This window comes from Pipistrellus kuhlii, unplaced genomic scaffold (genome assembly GCF_014108245.1).
Source record: "Pipistrellus kuhlii isolate mPipKuh1 unplaced genomic scaffold, mPipKuh1.p scaffold_m20_p_3, whole genome shotgun sequence".
Taxonomy (NCBI): domain Eukaryota; kingdom Metazoa; phylum Chordata; class Mammalia; order Chiroptera; family Vespertilionidae; genus Pipistrellus; species Pipistrellus kuhlii.
Window position 1 is genome coordinate 158,062,451 of NW_023425529.1, and position 25,524 is coordinate 158,087,974.

Below are 25,524 nucleotides of genomic sequence, written 5' to 3' on the forward strand. Positions count from 1 at the left end.
TCTCCAATCTGGGATCCCTCAAGGGATGTCAGACTGCCTATTTAGATAGGATCGGGCCTAAATGAGCAGTCAGACATCCCTCTCACAATCCAGGACTGCTGACTCCTAACTGCTCACCTGCCTGCCTTCCTGATTGCCCCTAACTGCTTCTGCCTACCAGCCTGATCAACCCCTAACCACTCACCTGACAGCCTGATTGTTGCCTAACTGCTCCCCTGCCAGCCTGTTTGCCCCTAACTGCCCACCCCTGCAGGCCTGATATCCCCCAACTGCTCTCCCCTGTAGGCCTGGGTACCCCCCTAACTGCCCTTCCCTGCAAGCCCAGTCTCCCCCAACTTCTCTCCTTTGCCGGCCTGGTCATGCCTTAACTGCCCTCCCCTGTAGGCTTGATTGCCCCCAACTGCCCTCCCTTGCAGGCCTAGTCCCTCCCAACTGCCCTCCCCTGATGGCCTGATCACCTACAACTGCTCTCCCTTGCAGACCTTGCCCCTTCCAATTTCCATCTCCTACTGGCCATCTTGTGGCAGCTATATTGTGTCCACATGGGGGCAGCCATCTTGTGTGTTGGAGTGATAGTTAATTTGCATATTACTCTTTTACTAGAAAGGATAGAGGCCTGGTGTATGGGTGGGGGCCAGCTGGTTTGCCCTGAAGGGTGTCCCAGATCAGGATGGGGGTTCCCTTGCAGCATGGGGCAGCCTGGGTAAGGGACCTGTGGTGATTTTCAGGCCAGCCACATGCCCCTGCAACCCAAGCAGAGGCCCTAGTATCTAGGATTTATCTATCTTCTATAATTGAAACGTTGTGGCCTTAAGTGGAGGCCAAGGCAGGCCAGGGCTGTGGAAGCTTGGCTTCATCTATTGCTGGGGGAGACTCAAACCTCCTTCTCTCTCCAGCTCCATGGCTGCAGCCATTTTTGTTGGGATTTATTATCTTCTATAATTGAAACTTTTTAGCCTTGAGTGGAAGCCTGGGCTGGCCCGGCTTTGTGGAAAGCTTGGCTTCCTCCCTTGCTGGGGAAACCCAAGCCTCCTGCTCTCTCTGTAGCACAGCCATATTGGTTGGGTTAATTTGCATACTTGCTCCTGATTGGCTGGTGGATGTGAGCTGTGGGTGTAGTGGAGTGATAGTTAATTTGCATATTGCTCTTTTATTATGTAAGATTAAACAAACATTTAGTGAACAACTATGTTCTTGTGTAAGGCAAAGATAAATAATGAGTCTTGCAGTTAATTTCATATAGCACATAATTTCTAAGCCACTAATTATGCATATAAACAAAAACATGCACATAGTTTAATATTCATTTCAGAATGTCCAGGAAGATTAATCCATAAATAGCACAGGGAAAACCCAGAAACAATTTTTAATTTTTAATTTTGCACTAGATGATGATGATCATCACCATGATCATGATGATCATGACCCAAGTCCAAATGAAGGATTGCTAATTCCATTTTTTTCTGTTAAATGCGAAATGATGCTATCAAGTAGAATATGCTTAGAATCATTTTTCAAATAGTAATGATACATTGCAGTGATCCATTTCTTCTTCTTTATTTATTCAAATATATTTTTATTTTTCACAGTATTACAGATGACTCCTACCACCCCCAACTCCCCCATTTCTACTTCTTTAAATAATTGGAAGGTCTGGTCTGTGCTGTAGGATAAAATTACCTGATGACAAAGAATAGTTGGAAGTTGAGGTAAGCAGCAGACTTTAGTCTTACACTGTTTGCCTAACACACCAATATAACTTACTACTTCTTCATACAAAATCATGCCAGCACCTTAATCAATAAAGAAATTAATAAAAATAAACCATGCCAGCTCCTCAATGAATATAAATCCAAAAAAAAACAGAACATTATCTCCAATAGCTGGGTTTCCAATAATAAGCAAATACTTTAATAAAGGTCATAGGCTAGATACAAAAATGTGTATGTAGCTCCTAGGGAATATCTGGCATTCTGGGGTTGGTGGGGGTAAAATTATTCTAGTAGGGTCAAAATATTTGAAAAAATGGAGTTTCCAGATCTCTGTTTATAAAGGCAGTTGCTCTAAAGTGCTTTCATGTTTATTTCAAATCCCATTGCTGAAACCTTTAATCTGAATTTAGCATTATGGGCAGCATCCCAGACAAATGAGATTATATATGGATGACTAAATAGGCCTATGTGATTACTGCATTGGTCTAAATAAACCAGTCTTATTATAAGGATTATAAGTCACCACTTAGAAACTACAGGTTCTAAAGATTCAATAATTTGCCGGGACCGGTTTAGCTCAATGGATAGAGCGTCGGCTTGGGGACTGAAGGGACCCGGGTTCGATTCCGGTCAAGGGCATGTACCTTGGTTGCGGGCATATCCCCGGTAGGGGGTGTGCAAGAGGCAACTGATCGATGACTCTCTCTCATCGATGTTTCTAACTCTCTGTCTCTCTCCCTTCCTCTCTGTACAAAAATCAATAAAATATATTTAAAAAAAAAAAAAAAAAAAAAAAAAAAAGATTCAATAATTTACCCTAAAATACATTTTAGAAAACAGACTGCATTTGTCTAAAGCCATTATGTGCTATTTATCATCCCATAATTAGAGTACATTTTTCAATTTTTAAAAAATATTTCAAGGTAAACTATAAAATTTAATTTAGTACAGAATTAATTTTGGAAGAAATAAATAAGAAGGTTCGGAAATGACCATTTCCAATTTCTTTGATTAAAATTCTATTTTCCCCATGCAGTATCATGTCTAATGAATTGTTTACTTACCTATGTTCCCACAGTAAAACATATTTATATTTCATAGTTCTGATGTTCTTCCACAGATATTTTAAAATATTTATATCAAATATTTCTTGGTTTAGTCAAACATAAAACAAAAAGAAACACGTATTATGTCTGAAACAATAAAAAAATATGCGAAATTATCTCCGATTATCTAAAGAAGAATGGTTTTGAGGGATCTTTACAAGAAATGGGTGTGTCAATAACCTCTAAGGTGGCTCCATGATTCCCCTTTCTGGTCTTTAGATCCTTGTAGAGCCTCTCCTTGAGGGGGGTCAGGACTTGCTTCCAAAACAAAACAGAGCAAGCAGCCTAAACTGGTCTGGCTCAGTGGATAGAGCGTAGGCCTACTGACTGAAGGGTTGAGGGCATGTAACTTGGTTGCTGGCAAATCCCCAGTAGGGGGTGTGCAGGAGGCAGCTCATTAATGTTTTTCTCTCATTGATGTTTCTAACTCTCTATCCCTCTCTATCTCTCTATAAAAAAATCAATAAAATACTTTAAAAAAAAAAAAAGAGCAAAGGTGAGGGGCATCATTTTCATGATGTCATAAGATTAGAACATTCATCTTGTTGAGAACCTTCCCCCTTGCTGGCTTTACAGAAGGAAGCTGCCAGGTTGTGATCTAGTCCAGAGAAGGTCACATGGGAAAGAAGCAAGGACATTTTCCAGCCAATGGGCAGCAAGTGTTTGTGGTCCTCAGTTCCACAGTCTGTATGGCACAAATTCCACCAATACCACATCAGCTTGGAATCTGATGTTTCCCTAGTAGAGTTTGAGATGAGACCCTAACCTGGCCCACATCTTTACTCTATAGGATATACCAAAGCCACAAACAGACTTCTGACCCACAAATAATTGTGCGATATTAACCCTGCATTGTTTTAAATCTCTAAATTTGCACTTAGCAATAGATAACAAATACAATGGAATTTCTAAACCTGCCTCATTTTCACCTAAACTTCAAAAACAGGTGAAGTGTAATATTATCCCACTTTTGAAATAACCCATGAAAAATAGTGACTACTCTGTTGAATAAAAAGTCTAGAAAATCACTCAGAAAACTGGTTGGCATTTTCTTTCATGGTGATCATTTACTTCTTTGTATTCTCCCCAGCAGTTAGATAATGTTGCGTGCTCCTGACTACTAGTATACCATAACCAGTTTCTTTTGTGATTTCTCTACATATTAGCTTTTAATTCTTCTCAAAATATTTCAGGTGAACTGAATATGCAAATTTGTACAAATGCTATTTACAATGTGCTAGTAGGTATATTTTCAAAGAACTGATAATTTTCCTGTGTGTGTGAAAATGTAACTATTTTCTCCTAAAGATCAGTAGGACTGAGTAGCTAAGACAGACTAGCATGATACTCGCCCACTTGAAAATGCTCGGTATAAATTCCAAGTAAAGGATTCAATTTCAAGAGGACTAGTTCACTATGGTTTCTTAATGTAAAATTAAATTCAAAATATGAGAATTTCATCTGAATATCCCAGCTAATGCAGCCTTAAAATCACTTTTAAAATTTCAGCAGAAATATAATGTAGCTTTAATTGTTTGAGCAGTTATTTTGATGTCTATCGTATTGCCACAAATGGCACATATTGTAACACATTAGTATAATTCAGTGAAAGAAGTAAGAAAATTATGTCTCCTAAACTCCCAGAGCAGTGTGCAATCTCCTCCACAGCACTGTGTATATGCAACCTCAAAGGGTATATTTTCAGTTATATTGCACACAACCTGTTCATAGGCATACTATCTTACCATCATATATCTCATACTTCCTCAGATGACAAATTGTGCACAAGAGTCGGTACATAAATATTTGCTGCTAAATGAATTAAATGACTGGCAGGGGGAAAATGTGATAATTACAGCTTCAAGAAACTACTCACCAGCATTACAAACCAGAGAGGAAAATAATTCAATAAAACATATGAGGCCACATAGGTTTCCTGTGTTTTAAAGTTCATTAGTTTTATTCAGTGGAACTTCTCACATAAGAAAGAATCATTCTACAAGCTATTACTCAATACTATCCTAGTTAGGCATCTATAATAATAAAAGCATAATATGCTAATTAGACCTTCTGGATGAAGCCGTGGCTGCACAGGTACAGGGTGCCTGCTGGCAGCCGGAGAGAAGCCCAGGTCCTGGGTGCAGGAGCGAAGCCTGGGTCCTGGGTGCCAGAGGGAAGCCAGTGCCAGCAGCCAGGGGAAGAAAGACCTACTCTTGCACGAATTTTGTGCATCAGGCTTCCACTTGCTACATAATACATAACCCAAAAATAATTTAAATCAACAACCATTGTATTACAGTCTAGAATTCTGTGGATTGGTTAAGTCAGATATTATATAATGGAGTCATTTTTCTTCCCCCCCCCCCCAAAAAAAAAAAAATCTAGTGTTTTGAAAAGATTTAAAGGGTTCGAGATCACTTAAATGGGGTAGATGTCGGACTCATCTGGAGGAATCAATCACATATCTGGCACCATCAGGTCAAAGGTTGAGCTCGACTGACACTGTCTACAAGAAAGCCTGCCTTTTTATGTGACTTGGACTTTCTCACAGTATGGTGATCCTGGGTTAACTGAGCATTTTACTTGACAGCTAAAGATTCAAACTGCATGGCCTTTTATCACCTATCATAGTAGTCACAGAGCATTACATATACACAATCTTTTGAGTGAAGCAGTCACACACATATCCAGATTCAAAGGGAGGGCATGCTTGCACCCCTCAGTAGGAGGAATGTCAAAGAATCTGCTTCCATGTTTTATAACAATCATAAGCTCATTACCTAATTTTCTTTCTTTCCTTCTTTACAAATATTAGATAAGAATAAACATGACAGATTCTCTAGCTTTAATAGTATTATCAAAATCCAATAGAAGAAACAACTAGACTAGTGTATATATATATATATATATATACAGGGTGGGATAAATGTAGGTTTATAGTTGTTAATATAAAAAATAATACAATAATCCTATAAAATTAAAGCCCAGCAACCTAAATGGCAGAACAATCAGAAAGACCAGAGACCAAAGACCATGTCTCCTCACCCCAGCTGGCCCCACCCCAATCGGGGACATGGCCAGACTGCAAACTTCTAGAGGCCCCTCACCTCACTCCTTTCGGCCCTGTCCCCCAGCAGGGCCACCCACCCCTATCAGGGGCCTGGCCAGCCTGCAAACAGCCCTCAGCTCCTAGCCCTGCTGGCCCCGCCCCTCAGCAGGGACCAGCACCCTGATCCTGGGCCTCTAACCTATATAATAAAAGGTTAATATGCAAATTGATCCTAATAATGGAATGATCAGACAACCACTCAACCAGTCACTATGAGGCACACTGACCACCTCTAGGTCTCTTTCCCCGGCCAGCAGGCACCAAATGCACTATGGTGAACATGTAACCAGGGATGGGTGGCAGGGGATGTGGGTGGCACCAGGCCAAGGCCCCCAATTCACCAACTGCCCCACACACAGAGGTCAACCCGTGACGAGGGCTGGGTCAGAAAGCAGGTAGAAATGGCCATCAGACTCTAATAACCCAATGGTGAGTGGGGAACTGGAGGTAGGTGGCAGTGGTGGGCAGGGCCGGCTGTGGGCAGCCTGGGAAGATGGCCCTTATCACAGGCCAGACCTAGGGACCATACCCCCACATGAACTTCATGCACCAGGCCTCTAGTTAATAAATAATAATGCAAGAATAAACTGTGTTTTGTGTACTCACAACTGTAAACCTTCTTTTGCCCCTTCCTGTATAGACAAATTTCATTTTATAGATGTATCATGTAAACTGTTCCTAGACAATGACGTTAAGCTAATATTTTCAGTGATTTCTTATTTTCTTCCTTTTCAATAATCAGTAATCTCTGACCACCAAGATTGCTTCCATAAAGTAGCAATGTGATAGAACATGAATGTAAACTAGTTGTTAAAAGCTTTAGTTAGGAAACCTGTGCCCTAGGGCTTTGTTCACTTATCTACAAAATGGGAAAATTACCAGTCCTACTTCATAGGGTTAAATTAATGGTCTGGTATCAATACTAGGTTCTAATTATTAACGAACATTATCTTAACAGAGAAGAAAATAGCCCTCCAGCGTTGGGCATAACTTTGCTGGACATCCATGAATCAAATTAAAGTTCATAAGGAAATTTATCTAAGTCACTTGAATGTATAAAGACAGAGATACAGATTTACAATTCTTTTCCCTGTACGAGGATTGTTTACTGAGGTCAAACTTTCTTCGAGTGACCAAAAAGTCATAGTACTGATTTGTATGAGTAACAGACTTTCCACAAAAGGATTCAGCTTCTTCCTTGTTTCGTCACTAACACTAGTTCATTTCACAATGTGATATAGTACAGGAAGATGTTTAAAAAGTGACCTTTAAAACATCTGCCTGTGAGTTATTTGAATTTTAGAAACCTTTTGAACTGTTCTGGTTAATTCCTCAGATGATATAATAATTTTGCTGCTCTAAACATCCTAGCTAGTTACCAGAATAGTAAAGAAAAAAAACAAACAAACATATATCTATACTTTTTATTCCAATGGTTGATTAATCAAAAAGTTTCTATCATGCTGTCAAATAGTTTATCTTGCTTTTTCCTCTAAAGTGGAAACTTGCTTCAATCTCTTCTAGATTTTATTATCATAATAAAGTTATGGTAGCTTTCCAGTTTCTTAAAATTCATCAACTAACTAGAAGCAGCAAACAATGATATATTTTTCCTAAAGACTTCTAAATTTGGAAAATTATATTGGCTTAAAGAAATGCTTATCTGGAAAGGTTCAATGATGAATAGTTACATCTTTCTTTAAATGGCCAGATTAAGAAAACACATCCCCACCACAAGCTATCACATAATTGCACTGCTGTTTATTACTTTTCATACCCATAATTACTCATAAAGAAACATGTACAAACAAAATACTGTGTTTATGTTTCTTTCCAAATAAAAAGCTCTGATGTACAGCAACAAAGATATCAAACTACATAGTTTATAAAATTGATATTTTGTAATTATGTCATTCAGAGCCCACTGTATTTTTAGAGGGAAACAACAAACTTTCATAAACAAGTCAGAGGAAACAGCTTCAGGTTGAGCGTGCAGCACTGTCCCGACACCAAGGCTCTGAGTAAAATCCAATTTTTACTTACAGGTTGAAAGCAGGACCATTTGAAAAGGAAAATTTGTTACAAAAAAAAAATTTTTTGTCTGTTTCTCTCAGTAACAGATTATGAGAACAACTTTTGGATCAAGAGATTTGTTTATGTGTCTTTTAATCTTAATCTCATTAAAATGCATCTGAAAAAGTAAAGAATTTTCTGGACTCTCCTGCATACTCCTTCCTTCCCTTGCTTTAACAATCATCCTGTTCATATATAAATTTTTTCGTATTTTTCATGTCCATATATGAGTCACACATGATGAAAGGTCTAATTATTTATTCTTTTTTTAACTAGGTTCACTGTGGGATATCTTATACCTCAGTAACTAAATAACTATTGTCATATAATAATAGTGCTCAAGTAGGTTATCAAAGAACAGTTTCCACTGCAGATGGTTTTTTTAAAGTAATATTCATTTGTCCCTATAATATGTTTTTATCTTATACAGTACATAAAAATATATGAAAAAAATACATTCCCAGAGGAAATTATTACAAATTAAGTTATTTAAGTGTTCTTCATATACCATCCTTTAAGGCAGCTGGATTGCAATTATCATATCTTTGCAAAGAATCACTGTGACAATTCTGAGAAAATGCGTGATTCTCTTCGGTGCTAATATTTCTTTGGCCCATCTGGCTCAAGGCTCATTCCACTGCAAGAAGTGGTAGCCATTACTTGGAGAAGTCAGAGGAACTTAAGTGAAAGAGCCTCATAGGAAATTCTCTTTAATAATTTATCACATGGATAATCATGGTATTAAAAAAAAATAAAACAGTAAGGTAAGAACAGGCTCAGAGCACCCAGAATGGACACAGCATTAAATGAACAAGAGTAAATTATTATAATCAGTCAAAGAAAGGAAATGGAAACTCTCAAATATTGTGTATTTTCCATGCTCTATTTGCAGCATCAGTTCAGCTAGTCAGCCATTTAATCTTTTTCCATTTATTTCAACTATTGGGCTATTAAGGAAAATTATTATATTTGGGTGAAATATGATTTTCCCCCCTAAAACATATCTATCGTGAGCTAACTTTCTACTTCACCAACTCTAGCCTTGACGTGAGGGGAAAAGGAAATTGTTGAGAGCTGCATTGTGCCTTTCACCACATATTTTAGTATTATTATATAATCAAGTTGCTAAAAAATCAAATTTTCACTGTTTAGTTTTTGCATGTATCTGTTTATAGTGAGTAATTAAACATCTATCCAATTAAACAGCATAGTATTCCATTGTGTAAATGTATCACAGTTGTTTTTTTTTAAATATACTTTATTGACTTTTTACAGAGAGGAAAGGAGAGGGATAGAGAGCTAGAAACATTGATGAGAGAAAAACATCAACCAGCTGCCTCCTGCATATTCCCTACCAGGGATGTGCCCACAACCGAGGTACATGCCCTTGACCAGAATCGAACCTGGGTCCTTTCACCGAAGCTCTATTCACTGAGCCAAACTGGTTTCGGCTGTACCACAGCTTTTTAACCCACTCATAAATGATTGATGGGCACTTGGGCTGCTTTCAGATCTGGGCTATTGTAAATAAAGCTGCTATAAACATAGGGGTGCATTTATTCTTTCAAAGTGGAACTTCAGGATTCTTAGGATATATTCCCAGAAGTGGGATTGCTGGGTCAAAAGAAAGTTCCTTTCTTTGAGGAAACTCCACACTGTTTTTTATAGTGGCTGCACCAGTCTTATATACATCCTTACCAGCACTTGTTTGTTGATTTATTGATGATAGCCATTCTGATAGGTGTGAGAGATATTGCATTGTGGTTTCATTTTGCATCTCTCTGATGATTAGTAGCATTGAAAAAATTTTCATATACCTATTGGCTATCTGTATGTCCTCTGTGGAGAAATGTTTATTCAGTTTCTTTGCCCACTTTTTTTCCCTTTTTTTTTTTCTTCCTGGTGTTGAGTTGTTTAATAGATATAGATGTAGATGTATTGATAGATGTAGATGTAGATATAGATGTAGATATAGATATAGATGATATAGATATAGATGCAGATATAGATGATATAGATATAGATATAGATATAGATATAGATATAGATATAAATGATATAGATATAAGTATAGATATAGAGATAGATATAGATATAGATATAGATATAGATATAGATATATAGATATATCCATTGGCAAATATCTTCTTCCACACAATGGGTTTTCTTTTCATTTTGTTGATGGTTTCTTTTACTGTGCAAAAGCATTTTAATTTCACATAGTGCCATTTATTTTTTTCCTTTGTTCCCCTTGCTACCAGAGATGTCAGAGGTGGGGGAAAGGAGGAAAAAGGACATCTGTAATAGTGTCAACAACAAAAATAAAGTTCAAAAAAATCTTGATATTGGAGAAGTAAGCACTACTTCCTTAATAGGTTGTACCATATTTCAGACAAACATTATTAGCCAAAAAATAAATTAACAAAACAGTGTTTCAATTCCTCACAGATTTATATTTGTCTCAATTATATGGTTTATTGGTCTTAATTTTCTTTTTCTGTGTGGACACAGCCAAAGTGGGAGTTAGAAAAAGCTGATAGTCATTCAAGGGCAGAGGAAGCTAATGACAGCGAACTCTCCAGCCAGCACGTTGTGGTGCTGCCCGTCTTGACAGCATGACAAGGCAAAGCCTTTCCTCCCTTTGTGGATGTTAAGATTTATTCCTGCATTAGGGCCTTTATGAAATAATTGAGAGAAATAAAAAATTAATCCCCGATAGCCTTAAGAAATCATTTTAGATGATTATTATGAAGTTAAGTTTCTGAATATCAGATGGACAAAAGTAGGTTTACAGTTGTTTGTATGAAAAATAACAGAATAATTAATAAGTAATAAACAAGAATCAACTCTGTGTTTCGCATACTCAGAACTGTAAACTTACTTTTGCCACACCCTGCACATGTTTGGCTTATTCCAAAGAACAAAATAACTAAATACTGGATCAATTATTTTTAAAATGCTAGAAATCGAATTAGTTGAACGGAAAAATCAAATCCATGGCTACGCAGCTGACCATTGTGACAACCGAAAAACCAAATAATTACTATTCATCAATGAAGCCAAACAATGCCAGCAAGAACTTTGTTCACTTAGATTTCAATCCCCTCCTCTTTACTTGAATTTTCACTTAAATTTAATAGAAATGAAGTTTAAAAAGTCTAAACTGAAATAATATGAAAGGACTTACTTTTTATAACTGATTCTACAATTTCAATATATTTTTATAAATTTCATGGTACAAATAGAATACATGAAACTTGTCAAACTTGCCAAATTTCCACAAAGCCCAGACACAGATTCCATTGACAGCAAGATCATTTGCATTTCCATGTGGTCTTGCATTTCCCACTATTTCAGATGGACTTTGACATGAAGTCATTGCCTCAGGAAGCACAGGTGCCCCACAACTTCTTGCCTAATGGCCCATAACAGCAAGTCCAGCTTTCACTATGGAAAAGGAAAAATCCTTTGTGTTTTTAAACAGCTTTTATCTAGGATCATTGTGATTCTTGAGGGTAAATATATCATCACTGTCTTTTTTGAAATGCCTCATTGGAAACTAAGTGGAAAATCTCTTTCAGGTTGTTGATCTATGCTAGGACAGTGTTGGTTAGAAACCAATTGTTGGATCAGGAGGACAAATTTGTCAAGGTGCTCTACCAGCTCAGTTTCTAAATGGCTGAGATAGTACAGTCTTACTGCCTTGCACTGTGAAGTGGCTCTCTCTTCTCAGAGTGCCTTGAATTGAGGGGACCACTACTTGCCAGCTACATTTTATTGCACATTGTTCGGTTCCTTCTCTCAGGGACTCCTTAAACTGTATATAAGTATCCCCATTGTACAGGAATTGATGGAAAAATTATTTGAAACTAGGCCTTTCTAACTTTTCAGCCAAGACTCATTCCTTATACCAAAACGTTACAAGAAAAAGAATTTGGATGAAGTTATATTGCCAAAGAACTTTATATTCTATTCACTCCTGCTGTCATCCATCCACATTCTCTCAAAAAAGAAAAAAAAAAACAAAACCACAAACACTAGACATAAGCAATTATTTGTAACAGAGTGGATAGTATATTATAGTAGTTTAGTCAAACCCATGAAATTAAGATCCAGATATTACTGGGTTTGAATTCAGGTTATTACACACTTACCTGTGAGCACCTGGGCACATTTCCTAACTTTTAGCCTTAGTCAGTCACCCCAAACTAATATCTTGCCTATAATATTGGGTTGTTATGGGGAATAAATAAGATAAGGATGCTGAAATTGTCAATGTAGGATTTGTTTATTGTAAAAATGTAATAGATGGGTACAATTCCATGAGAGCATGGAATTTTTACAATAATAATATCCCCAAAGAACTGGATGTGGGAATGAATTGATATATGTAAAAGAAGTGCTGTGACACCAATGGAGAAAGGTCATATGATGCACCATGTCTTTCCCAATCTGACCATGTTGTTGAGTCCCGCTTTGCTCAAAATAATTATTTGAGATTTTATAGTAGTGATTGATGTGTTTATTATAGGAAGAAAAGAATGTCTATTTTTAATATTAGTAATAAAAATTTACTATAAATTATTCTAACTCAGTTCCTATCTATCTTCAGGGTAAGCTCATGTAGTTGATTCACTCTTTCTCAGAATTATTCAAACTGATAACAATAGGGACTAGAGAAGTAATTTAAAGTGTTCAAGGCTATTTCTTAAAACCAAAGTAATATTACTAAGAGCAAGGTGTTAGGCTAGGAAAATACTTACATTTTCTATGTAATAAAATTTTTTCTTTGATGGAACTGGCAATAAGTACTCTTTCACAATGCAAATAAGTACTATTTCATTTCTGTGTGCCTCATTAGATGTCAAAGGATACTGGATGGAATATTTAAAAATCATCTAGTCAAATTGCAACACATAGGCTAGATGCCTTCTAGGGTCATGGCAGATAGCTCCCAATCCACTTACACATTTCCGTAGCAATGGGCTCAGAAGTTATCAGGCAACCAACATTTCCCATGGTTTCCTTTAATAAAGCACTCTTCCCTGTACAGAGTACAGATATTCCTAAAACACCTTACACACAGCCCTTTTCTCATTCCTACAGCCATAGGAAGTACTGAATAGTAAGACTCCACTCACACATATGATTCATATCAAGTTAAAGAACCTTACTATGACTCCCTGTGTCATCTCTTTCTCAGGGCAATCGTGCTCCCATGTACGGAGTACAGCTTAGAGTCTACCCAACTCAGACTTCTGTATATTGGCACTTCCCATGTTTGCTCTGTCCGCCGGCTCTAGTTCAAGGTAATCTTTGACCCTTCTTCTTCTCCTTCCCCAATCAATAAAAATACTAAGTATAGCACAGTGGGCAAATGTGGGTGGAGCAGAAAATAACCAAGACAACAAAACAAAATATGAAGTTAAGTATCTAGAATGCGGGACAAAGGGCTCCACCTTTTAATATAGAATTGGGGCCCATGACTCTACAATGAATAACAAACTATATAACACACAACTTTCCTCAAGATTATTTTTACCCATCAGTTTCCAGATTATGGAAGATCATTACAATGATTTATACACTTAAACCTCTGAGATGTTTGTGAACAAAAGTGCTCAAGCCAGTTTAGACTAATTTAAGAATATCTACTCATTTTAAAACCCAGCACATGTTCATTCTAATCTGAAATAACAGAGAAAAAATTCAAGCACTAGGAATAAAACATTTTCACTGCAGCTGAACTTTTTTTTCCATTATACTCCAATGTTGGTCAATAATTTAGAGAAACAGATGAATGTAGATGTAATAAAGCAGAGAATTTTACCATACAAAATGAAAAGTCTGCTTATAACCTTTTGTAAATGAGTGTTATTTAACAGAAAATTTGTGAGCTCTCAAGTGAAGACTATATTAATTTTACTGATGTTTCCCATGGCTTTTTCTCCATGGGTTTTAATGAATTGCTACAATTTATTGGGCATCACCAAGCCATAGCTTAAGTACTTTGATATGCCTGTGAATCTCAATTTCTCCCCCATAAACATCCTGTGAAAAGGATACTACAGTCCCTATTTTAACTTGAACAATGTCATATAACTAATAAATGGTGATTAATGTTAGGAATTAAACCAAATCTATGCTCAACTGTTCCTTTAACCATACTTCTTTATTAGGGTTACAATTAATTTCTAACTCTAAATTTTAAGTTATATTTGTACACTCTGGACTAGTAATAAATGGAAGACCATCACCTCTTTGGAATATGTAGCTATCATTAATTATTCTGAGTCTGATACTTTCAACCTCATACTCTTATCTGGGTTACAGATTAAAAGCTACAAATATTCTAAAGTTTATTTCACCATAAAATATTTATTACTCACATCTTCCCACCTACTCCATTTTCCATTTCTTTTCACTGACTAGTTAATGAAGAGTAGTTTGGACTAGTCCTTATTTCCTCTACTTCAACACATTCCTTAATTCATCACAATCTGACCTTTCTTCCTACCATTCAATTGAAACTACTCTTGTAAAGTCAACAAATAAAACTGCCAAATTCATTGTCCAATTTCTAGGCTTTATCCTACAAGTTCTTTCTACAAGATAAGACACTCCTTACTGATCCTGAATCTTTTTTAAAATCCTTCCCTATGGCTTTCAAATCATTCCATTCTCATGATTCTCACCTTTGTCTGTCTCTACTTCTTCTCCCTCTACTCTCTTTTGTTCTCTTTCTCTCCCCACCTTCCCCCTCCTTTTATTTTCTTTTTTTTTTTAATATATTTTATTGATTTTCCACAGAGAGGAAGGGAGAGGGACAGAGAGCTAGAAATGTCGATGAGAGAGAAACATTGATCAGCTGCCTCTTGCACACCCCCTACTGGGGACATGCCAGCAACCCAAGTACATGCCCTTGACTGGAATCGAACCTGGGACCCTTCAATCCGCAGACCGACCCTCTATCGATTGAGCCAAACCAGTCTTGGCCCTCCCCCTTATTTTCATTCTCATTCTCATTCCTTTGTTTCCTCTCAATATCTTTCTCTGGTACCTTTTCTACACAAACCCTTAAGTGTTGTTCTTTCTTAGGATTCATCTTTGGTATTCTCTCCATATAATATTTTTGTGAAGTTATCTAATCTCTTTCCATACTCCCTGAATGAAACCGAAAGGTAGATAGTAAACTTCATACCCAAACTCCCTCCTCAAGTGGTATCTGCTACTACCGTGTTCCCCCAAAAATAAGACATCCTCCGAAAATAAAACCTAACACATGGAAAGATGAGACATCCCCTAAAAATAAGACCTAGCACAACTTTGGAAGAAAAAATTAATATGAGACACTGTCTTATTTTTGGGGAAACAGGGTATCTACTAGACATCCTGATATCATTATCTCCAAAAATGAACTTCTTGTTTCTTTGACCATTCTCAATTCCAACTTGTTATTCCTCTTATATTGCCTATCTCATTAAATGGTATCAAAATTCACAGCCTAACCTTTTATAAAGCTTGAATCATATCCCTCCACTACATAGCAACTTGTAAATTTGAACTCAGAAAAGTCTCCTGAATCTTCTTGTGTTTCTTCTCTACTTTCATAACTCCTGCAGTAATTTAGAATGTTCTGCCCAATAGCCACTTGGGGCTCTTTAAACATAAATTAATTAACATTAAATATAATTTAAAATTCAGTTCTTAACTCACCCTAACCACATTTCATGTGTTCAATTGCCACACATTGCTAGTGGCTACTATATTGGAAAGAATGGATCACTATGGAAAGTTCTGTTGGAGAGTGTTGATTTAGAGTCATCCTATTACTCCCAAGGAAGAGAGTCAATTCTGACTTGGTCTCCCTGGCATAAGTTCATCCTATTCCAAACTATAATCACATTGCTGTCAGAGATTACTTTTGAGAAAAACAAATCATCCCATGTGATTCCTTGATTAAAATTCCTCTCTGATATTTTGTCATATAAGGAATAAAATTCAAAGGCCTTAGAACAGGATACATGATCCTTCACAATTGAGCACTAACATTTTCCCAGAGGTATTTCCTACAACTATTGACACATACCTTACTCAGGGTTATGGATGGAATTGTATCCCCCAAATTCATATGTTGAAACCCTGACCCCAACCCCCACCTCCTCAGTGTGACTGAATTTGAAGACAGGGCCTAAAAGGAGCTAATAAAAATTAGATAAAAATTAAAATGTCTTAAGTATTACAGATGTTAGATAATACAGAGACAGTTCTTAATTAATACACTCAAACATTTTAATGCAATAAGTTAAAAATAGGACACTGATTAAAAATCATAAAGTCAATGTATCTTATTTAACTTGTAAGTTCAGCATAAGAACAATCACAGACATCCTAAGTTTACTTCCTCCCACTAAATTTTATACACATCATTTTACCTGCTCAGTTCTAGCCCAGAGTATTCTGCTGAATTTATTCATTTTCATATCTCCTGCCTAAGCCTTTGAAATGATGAACCTGGAATTTCTGACTATTCATCCCAGCTGTCCAGGACTCTGTCATCTTAGCTTGTTTATCACTTGTAAAATATTTTTAATGATAAATTAAAATAAAAAGATGTAAATATGGTAAGATTCCTAACAGTTGTTAAATCTATGTTTTACAGGTATATGTAGGCTTAGTATATTAATTTCCTCATTCTTTGGTATGTTTGTAATACTAATAATGAAAGAGAAAAAGAACATACATTCAAGCAATAGTGTACTATATCTTTAACACTACCATCAATTTGGCCTTGGAATAGTTAACTTATGTTCACACTTTACTCATCTGTAAAATCTGTGATAATACCTCAAAGAAAGAACATAAAGAATAAATGATTTAGAGTAGTTTCTGACTTCCAAAGCATATTAGCTTGTTATTGAAGCTTGTTTCAATACTTAAGTTTCTGAGTGATTTAAATAATTTTCTGCAAGAGCTAATGCATTGTCATAATCACCCATTTACCTCTCAGTTTGATGTTTTTTCAAATAAATGAAATCAGTAACAGGTTGGTAAGAAATAGACTGGTCATTTTTTATAGGAGTAGAGATACAGAGAGAAAAGACTTCTGAACTTCAGATTTCTCCTGGGATTCAGCCCCTGAATATGCATCTTCCACATGCCAGGAGAGGACACAGCAAGATGATAGCAAGAAAGCACACAGAGGAAGGAGTGGAAGAGTTCTCTTTTGACTAGAGCCTATTTTCCTTCTTGTGCAAGGTAGAGAAGCTGATAAACAAAATCCCCATGCATTTCCATAGACATGATTATTGCATTCACCTATCACGCATGTGTGGCTATCCTACTGCTACTGCTAAAATCAACAACAGTATTTAAACAGATAATGAACTTCTATTTTTTGCAGGATTTTTTTTTTTTTTTTTTTTGCCATCTGTGGTATCCTCTACAGCATTTTGTTTATAAATGACTAAATGCAGAAATAGACTACAGTGGTGGGGAGATGGTAAGAAACTGTTTTCCTTTTAACACTTCACACACCCAAAAAGTAAATGTTTTCATACATTCCAGTACAACACAATACAAATCATTAACTATTTATTAGGAAGAAAAAAAAAAAGGCAAATGTAACTCTCTTATTTCCAGTTTTAGGGAATGAGAGTAAATTAGAACATATCATGAGGAAATTTCATTATTTGGATTGCAATAATATTTAATTTATTATTAAGTAAAACTTAGATTTAGTGTTTCCAACATCGTGTAATATAAAATGTTAACAAATAAAACGACGAATATTACTATCCCTTCAAAACAGAGCAATCAGATAATTTTAAAACTAATTCCAAAAATTAAGGTTAGTAGTAATCTGTGATTACATAGCCATTTGTCTTCAAAAAAACTACATAAATGTTATACTAGTTATTCCAGTATTACAGAAATAAACAAAAAAATAAAACCACTTATCATCACAATAAAAAAATTTTAAAAAATAGTAATTTTCTAAGTTTACAAAAGCGAATAGATAAAGTCAAGAAAATGTCTATTTTTAAAATAAATCTGATTCATGCAAAATACTATGGAGAGTGTTCATGTCTGTGTATGTGGGGGGTTTTTTTCCCCCTTAAAATAAACCATACACTTTAAAAAAAATTTTCAGCCATTTATATAGCCCAAAATTTGAGACAGACATACAGCCAGGCTCCTCTAGTCAAATAGTTGAGCAGTCTCACAGACAAACATGTGCTCAGCCCATTATTGAACACCAGCATAATGACTCAGTTTGGGCTAAAAGACAGAATATTGACAGCCAATAGGCTCACTCTTACACATTTCAAACTCTGGTCCTTTGTGCAACCACCATCTTCTCTCCATATTCTCTTCTGGAACATCCCTTAACCCTTTCTACTCAGTTGATTCACTTCTCATCTATTTCCTCAGCCCACTCACAGCACTTTTGCTCCCTGACCTCTAGCTCTGTCCTATTGCCTTTACCACTTTAAAAAATATATGTCCCAGTTCCAGTCTCATCAGTTTAACAAATTAGATTATACTGATGCACAGGAGCTAAAAGGTCTTATCACATTAGTTGTCAATGTCAACTAGAAGAGTTGTTCTCAACCTTGGCCACACATCATCAGAGAAAGTGGAAGATCCCAAGTTCATGACACAAGCCAGGGGAATGAAATCAGAATCTCTTAGGGCTGGGGGCGTTTTTAAAGATTTCCCAGGACATTCCAAGGATCACTGATCTACAGTATCGATTCACTGATATTGAAGAAACATCTTTGCAGTGTAAATCAATATAAAGTAAATAGCAAAATGTTTATGCCCAATCAATGTGAGGTTAACATTGAAGATAAAAATTGAAAAGAAAACTGGGAATCAAAATTAAAGCAATTGGTCAAATTATTCAAATTAAAGTATTATTTTATTTGAAATAGTTATATGTATACTTGTATACTCAATCTAGCACGAAAACTATCTTAATAGATTATCATATATATGTGGGGTGGCATGAGACTAGGAGCATTATTGATTTCCTTTGCTTCATACTTTAATCCACCGTGCACATGCACACACTGACATCATACAATTAAAGCAATTAAAACCAATGTGTAATAGCATTTATTAAAATTTTAAGCCCTAGATAGTTACTAATTTGATACAGTTACAAGTCCAAAGTAAAAATAATTATTCTTTACCCTATAAAAACATCAGGTATCTAATATTAAGATAAAATGTTGGTTGTTTTCCTATAAAAATAAAATGTAATTCATAAAATTAGTGGTCATATATAAAACAAAAAATAGGAAAAACAAAAATCTGGGTCATAAAACTTGTTATGATAACGGTTTTTGACCTTAAAATGGCCTTAATAATGGTTAAAATGATTATCTGAAGGGTTAGACTGTTTGACTTTGTAGACAAGCAATTCAGCTATAGCGATAGGATTTGAAAATAATAAAGTGGTAGAATGCAAAAAAAGATCTATTTGCATATGTATTCCACATTCCTGGACAATGTCACACTATTTACAATAGCACTTAATCAACAGCAAAACAATATTTTTAATAAAAATAATTATTAGATATTTGATTTTATTTTAAATATATTCTGTCAAGAATCTATAGTGCATGATGCCAAAATGAGTTAAGAACTTAAGAAAGATTCAAATTGTACATTAGGTAATCCAAATTATATATGCTCGAACTGGTTAATGTTTGTGAGCAGTTTCTGCAAACAATGCACAAAGCTTCAGGTACTACGATTATTATATGTGCCTTACATTGGCAGAGCATCCTTTGGCCATTATCTGTTAAATAATAATAAAAAATAAAATCTGTTACATGAGATTATAAAAATAAAAAATTGGAAATGCATGCATTCTTGAGAATATAAAGATTAGTATCTATTATGAGAGAACTAAAATACAAATGATGCAATATCTATGTTCTAATTTAATCTCAAATCTACCTTCACTGATCATCTGGCTTAATTTAAGGTATAGTACTCATAAATACATAAAGCTATCAATAATAAAAGTTTCCCAGTAACAAAGTAATTTGTATTTCTTAAATAGCGCAGTTTTATAATATATATCTTCACATATGTTTAGGAGCTAAAGGACAAGAGAAAATACTTATTTAAGTTTAAAAAAAAAAAAACACAAGCATTTTAATAATATACATATGTAATTTTGTAGCTTAGAATACTGCATATTTAAATATTAGCAACCAACTTAAAGAGTATTACAGATTTGTTACTCTTATTATACATTAAAGATCATTTTGAAAACTACCGAGAATTACTGTCATCATTTTTGCTACTTGACTTATGTAATATAGCAGCTTGAATTTTTTTCCCCATAAATTACTTCCCAGATAAATGTGCATATTTACTCTTAAAATTAAGCCAGCTATTTCTCAGAATATTAAAAAATATTCTTGGGTACAAATAATTTTATTATGTGTTCAATATAAATGTTCACTAAAATAAATCCAAGCTGCGTTTAATCTCCAAATACTATGGACTCAAGGTACTATGATTGAATTAGATCAATATAAAAGTTTGTTTGCTTTTTCAGCACAGGGCGTCAAAAGCCCTTCAAAACAAGTTAAATCAAAAATAAATTTAATCAATTCTATTTTATATATGGAATGTGGCTTTTTGTAAATGGAGGGCAATATAAAATTAGAAGGTAATAATATGTCCTTAAGTATTAAAAATTAGAAGTTACTACATTAATAATTTAATTATATGGGCCTAATAAAGTTAATATTTCTCCTAAAATATAAACTTTAATAAATTGTATAACTAATATGACTAAGTATATTCTACCTACATATTTACAAATATATTTATAAACTATTAAATTATATTTTTCATGAATATATTATCAATTCCAGAAATATAATGCATTTGCTTTTAACATAGCCTTGGGCTTTGTGGCTATCTTAAAATATGGAAAAATTTTCATAGAATGTATATCTTGAGCAAAGTCCTTGATGACGGTCACAATTTCATAATTATAGTTATGTCTGAAATAACTAAGTGTTTAGAAAGAAACTCAGACACATTATTTAAAGTAGCATTTTAAGGCATGTAATATTATTTGTATGTGGATGTCTTTGTGGTCTTTTCAGAATCATAAAGAAACTACATATTAAATTAAGGAAATAACCAATCAATTTGTAAGTTATCAACCAGGAACACTTGAAATTTAAATTTGAAACTCTAATTATTAAAAACAGTTATTATGGGGGGAAATGTTTTAAATAGAAAAAAAAATCACACAACCAAGAAAATAGCTACAAGATATCACAAGCAATAAATCATGTATGTGGTGATGAGAAACTCAAATGGCTGTGCTTACTTTTTATATGAAGAAAAAAAGTTCCTAAGAAGTTAAGACTTTTATAATGCACTGTTGTGTATACAGTTAAAAATTACCACTTTATATAAAAACACAATGCAGAAGTAGTTCATAAAATTACAAATTAATTTCACCTGCATTATACCTTACAGTTATGATGACAAATACAAAGTTAAGAATTATTTCAGGTCAAGAGGAAAATACAGTTACTTATATTTAAAATTTGGATATTTGAGCAAAAATATATTTGAAGAGCTAATTTGAAAATATGCTGCAGTCTATTAACCATAACTATCTTTTAAATACTGAACCTATGCAAGTTGGAATTGACAGAAGTTTATATGAGAATTACGTTCAGAAAAGGAAGCAAATTTATATTATTACAAGATACCACTTTTAAATACAAATACTGCACTGAAATGCTTATAACCTTTTTATGAATAGCAAAATTAGCAGACACACCATTTTCCTTATTTTTATAATTCCAATGCAACATATCTCATCATAATAAATAGCTATGCAATAAATTATTAACAGCTGCCATTAAGAATAACTTTAATCCCCAGGCATTAGTTATAGTGATATGGCTAAGGAAAGTATTTAGGAAAGTTTAAAATCCATTTATGTTATGAAGTGGCATTCTAAATTAATGTTGTAAACTCAGTATTAGTCTTTTCAAAGAAAATCTGTTTCTGGTCTTAAAAAACTTTGAAAAGCAAGTTTAGTTTAATTGTCAAAAGCACAACTAATCAAAGTAAAGTACAGCCCTTGAACTATGCTCATTTTAAATAGATTTCTTAGACCAGTTCTCATGTCAAAGAATCACAATGCATTTTTATCAATACTGCCCTTGATTGCACTTCTCCAGTACAACGCAAGTGAAACAGAAGAGAGACAATTTTCCTTTTCCTGTGTGGTGTTAAGGTAGTAGTAAAGAGAAAGGAAAAGAGAGAGTGTAGTATATTATTCCTTTTTAAAAGCAATTCCATTTTTTGTGTTATTTAATAAGTTACCCTTGGAACAAAACATAAAGGCTTACTAAGATTCTGTCATCATTTCTTCCCTACTAAAATGTCACTCACTGCAGTATCTTTAACAGAGCTCTTGGGTAATCTCATTTCAGCACCACGGACAGTGATACTTCTACTAGGAAGTGCATCACCCGTGGTGCATTGGCCATTTCTTAAGAAACTTGAATACACTTTTTTTGGTCAATCAGCAAGGTTAACAGCCATTGTTATATTAAACAAAAATAGACTGAATACTATACACATTATTAAGGAGTTTAGTACTTTTTTATCCCTAGCACCATCCATTTGCCCTTTAATATTTCTGAAGAACATGCTGAAAATACAAGCTAATTACATAAGGTACCTGATAAAACCTAACACAGACCATTGATCACCAGATACTTAATTGAAACTCTCCACTCAATAATTATTGAAACGTCTAAGAGAAAGCAGAAAACGTATTGTGAGTCAGTATGCTTTGGTAGGCCTCCAGACTTTCCAAACAACCAGAACTATCTCTGTAGAACAGGTAAAATGTGTTTTTGCTTCTTCCTACATAAACAACTACAAACACGTTCTCTTTTCCCTCTGGTCAACCAACTTAATGACGTCACTCTCTGAAAATTCATGTGTGCAGGTGCACAAGCCAAATCACACGTGCCTTTCTCTGACTCTTCTGATTTGGGCTGGGATCATTAGTACGCAGTCGCATCATGTCTTCTTAACAAGCCATATTCAAATCGCATTTTTTTAAAATAAGGTAACAGAGTTTGAACCAATCACTTATCTGTAAGAGGTCATGTAAGCCCTAGCTTTATTATCTGAGAAAACCAGGGTGTCCCCTGATTTTCCAGGGATTCCCAGAAGAAGGCACCAGTCCACCAGTCATCCACGAGGTATTCCCAACTCAAGCACCAAGTCAAGCTCTTACAACCACAATGACGACGCCTGAAGGAACAAAACCAGAGCCACAGAGCCACTGGGAGGAGAGGGGGAGGAGGAAGGCGGGAGGGGACAACTTTAAAAACTCTAGGAAACAATCCAACAAAATAAAACAGCTGGAAAAGCTCAAGAAGGGCACGAGAAAAAAGAAAATCCACTGGTCCTACCTTACAGTCCTCGGGACAGGATTTCACCGAGTACTCCTGCGATTGCAAGTATTTGTGGAGCACGCTCTCGAACTCTTCGTACTTCTCCTGAGCGTGGTGGTCGTAGTCTTGGTAAGCCTCGACGCACTGCCTGCAGGTGGTCATCTCGCCGCCCTCCTTGAGCACCACATCCAGACTACAGTTCAACGTGCTGGGGCTGGACAGCCCCGAGAACAACTCCCAGAGTGTGTAGGAATTACAAAACGAAAGGTAAAAATCTGACAAGTTCCAGAGTGGACTTGGACGTGTCCCTCTCACCTGCTGCTGCTGGGGCTGCTGCTGCTGCTGCTGCTCCTCCCCCCGGGCCGCCGCCACCCCCTGACTCCAGTTCCTGGCGCACACGGCGTCCGCGCTCTCCACCGTGAAGCACTGGCCCGAGGACGCGCCTTGGGGGTAACAAGTCTCCAGGCGCCACGCGGGCTTGGCAGAGTTTCCTAGAAAAAGAGCCTTGCTCCGGTTGCTTTTGCCCCCGCTGCCCTTGCCTCCTCCGCCTCTGCTGCGGCCGTCTCCTGGGGAAGGGGGCAGGGTGGGGGACGAGGAGGAGGAGGAGGCGGAGAGCAGTCTGAGCGCCTGGGCAGCAGCGGGCGAGGACTCCCCCATGCTCGCCAGGAGCGCGGGCCAGGAGGGCTCCTGCGGCCGTGGCCGCTGCTGCTGTTGCTGCCGCTGCTGCCTCTGCTGTTGCTGCCGCTGCTGATGCTGATGCTGTTGCTGCTGATGCTGCTGCTGATGCTCCTTGTCCCGGGTTCGGGTCAGCTTGGCCTCGGCGCAAAACCACAAGTGATCAGAGAGCAGGACGGTGAAAAACAAGAGAGATGCCAGAGACAGTCGCCATTTCTGAGCCCTCTCCGAATCGATGAACGGTTTCTCGTTCTCCCGGGGTGCCGCCAACCAGATTTTTAAGCCGTCGTCATACTGCCGACACATCCAAGCACCCCTGGTCATATTTTGGGAACGCACAGCCCGGGCCGACTCCACCGTGAGGGCTCCTGTGCCGGTGTCACCACAATATGCATTGACTTAAAGGGTTTAATTTCCTTATCCCCTCCTCCCGTTTCTTCTCTCTCTCTCTCTCTCTCTCTCTCTCTCTCTCTCTTCCTCTCCCTTTCCCTCTCTCCCTTTCCCCCCCTCTTTTCTCTCTCTCTCTCTTTTGCCTACATAAATATGACTAGGCTTTGGAGGAAGATCTGACTTGCTTTTCCAACCTAATCATCAGCCGACCCCATCCTCTGTAGAGTAGGAAACAATAGTGGAGAGAGAGAGAGAGAGAGAGAGAGAGAGAGGCGGTTGGAGGTGGCTGCGCTGGTGGTGGCCGGTGGCGAGCTGGGTGCAGGAGGTGAGGTGATGGTGGAGGTGGCGGGTGGCTCTGCGCGGCTCCCCTCACCCCGGCATGGTCAGCGCACGGGTCCCCATGGCCCTGCGGAGGGCAGCCCGCTCTTCCCGGGCAGGGGCATGCCGCGTCTCCGCTGCCCGCAGACAGACAGCGACCAGTGCGCCTCCCCGGTGGCTCTCCTCCTCCTCTTCCTCCTCCTTCTCCTCCTCCTCCTTCGCCTCTCCTCCTCTTCCTCTTCCTTTCCTTCTTCTCCTGTCTCTCCTCCTCCTGCTGCTCCTGCTACTTCTCGCAGTCTCTCCCGGTGGAGTCCGGAGCCTGGGCAGCCACCACCGCAGGCAGAGCTCTCCCTCCCCCCCACCCCCCACCCCGCGCTCCAACTGCTGCTGCCGCCGCCGCCGCCGCCGCTGTGGCAGGTCTGCCCGAGGGCGCCTCCGCCGCCGCCGCCACCACCGGGCTCCGACTGCTGACGCCGCCTCCCCCGGACCTTGGGGCCGAATCGCCTGGGCTGGGCCTCCCGAGAGCCACAGTCATCTTCAGTCCCCGGCTAAGTTGCCGCCATCTTCGTCCTGGAGAAACACTTTTTTTTTTGGGGGGGGGGGGGGGGGGCAGCGCTGGCTTTTGCGTCATCTCCTCCCGCGCAGAGATCGCTCCATCCTGGCGCATTGGC

The 25,524-nt window shown here is 37.3% G+C and overlaps 1 protein-coding gene across 2 annotated transcripts in view; it reads right to left on the reverse strand.

Moving 5' to 3' along the window:
* NALF1 (NALCN channel auxiliary factor 1) overlaps positions 1–25,112 on the reverse strand; it is a 568,216-nt gene extending 543,104 nt beyond the window's left edge. The window contains exon 1 of one of the 2 annotated variants that reach the window (XM_036457991.2): positions 23,489–25,102. In XM_036457991.2, the coding sequence (XP_036313884.1) occupies positions 23,489–24,469 (981 nt within the window). In that variant the 5' untranslated portion in view covers positions 24,470–25,102. Of the gene's footprint in view, positions 1–23,488 lie in introns of both variants that reach the window. The other variant, XM_045588777.1, reaches the window with a different exon arrangement.
* Positions 25,113–25,524: the final 412 nt, after the last annotated feature.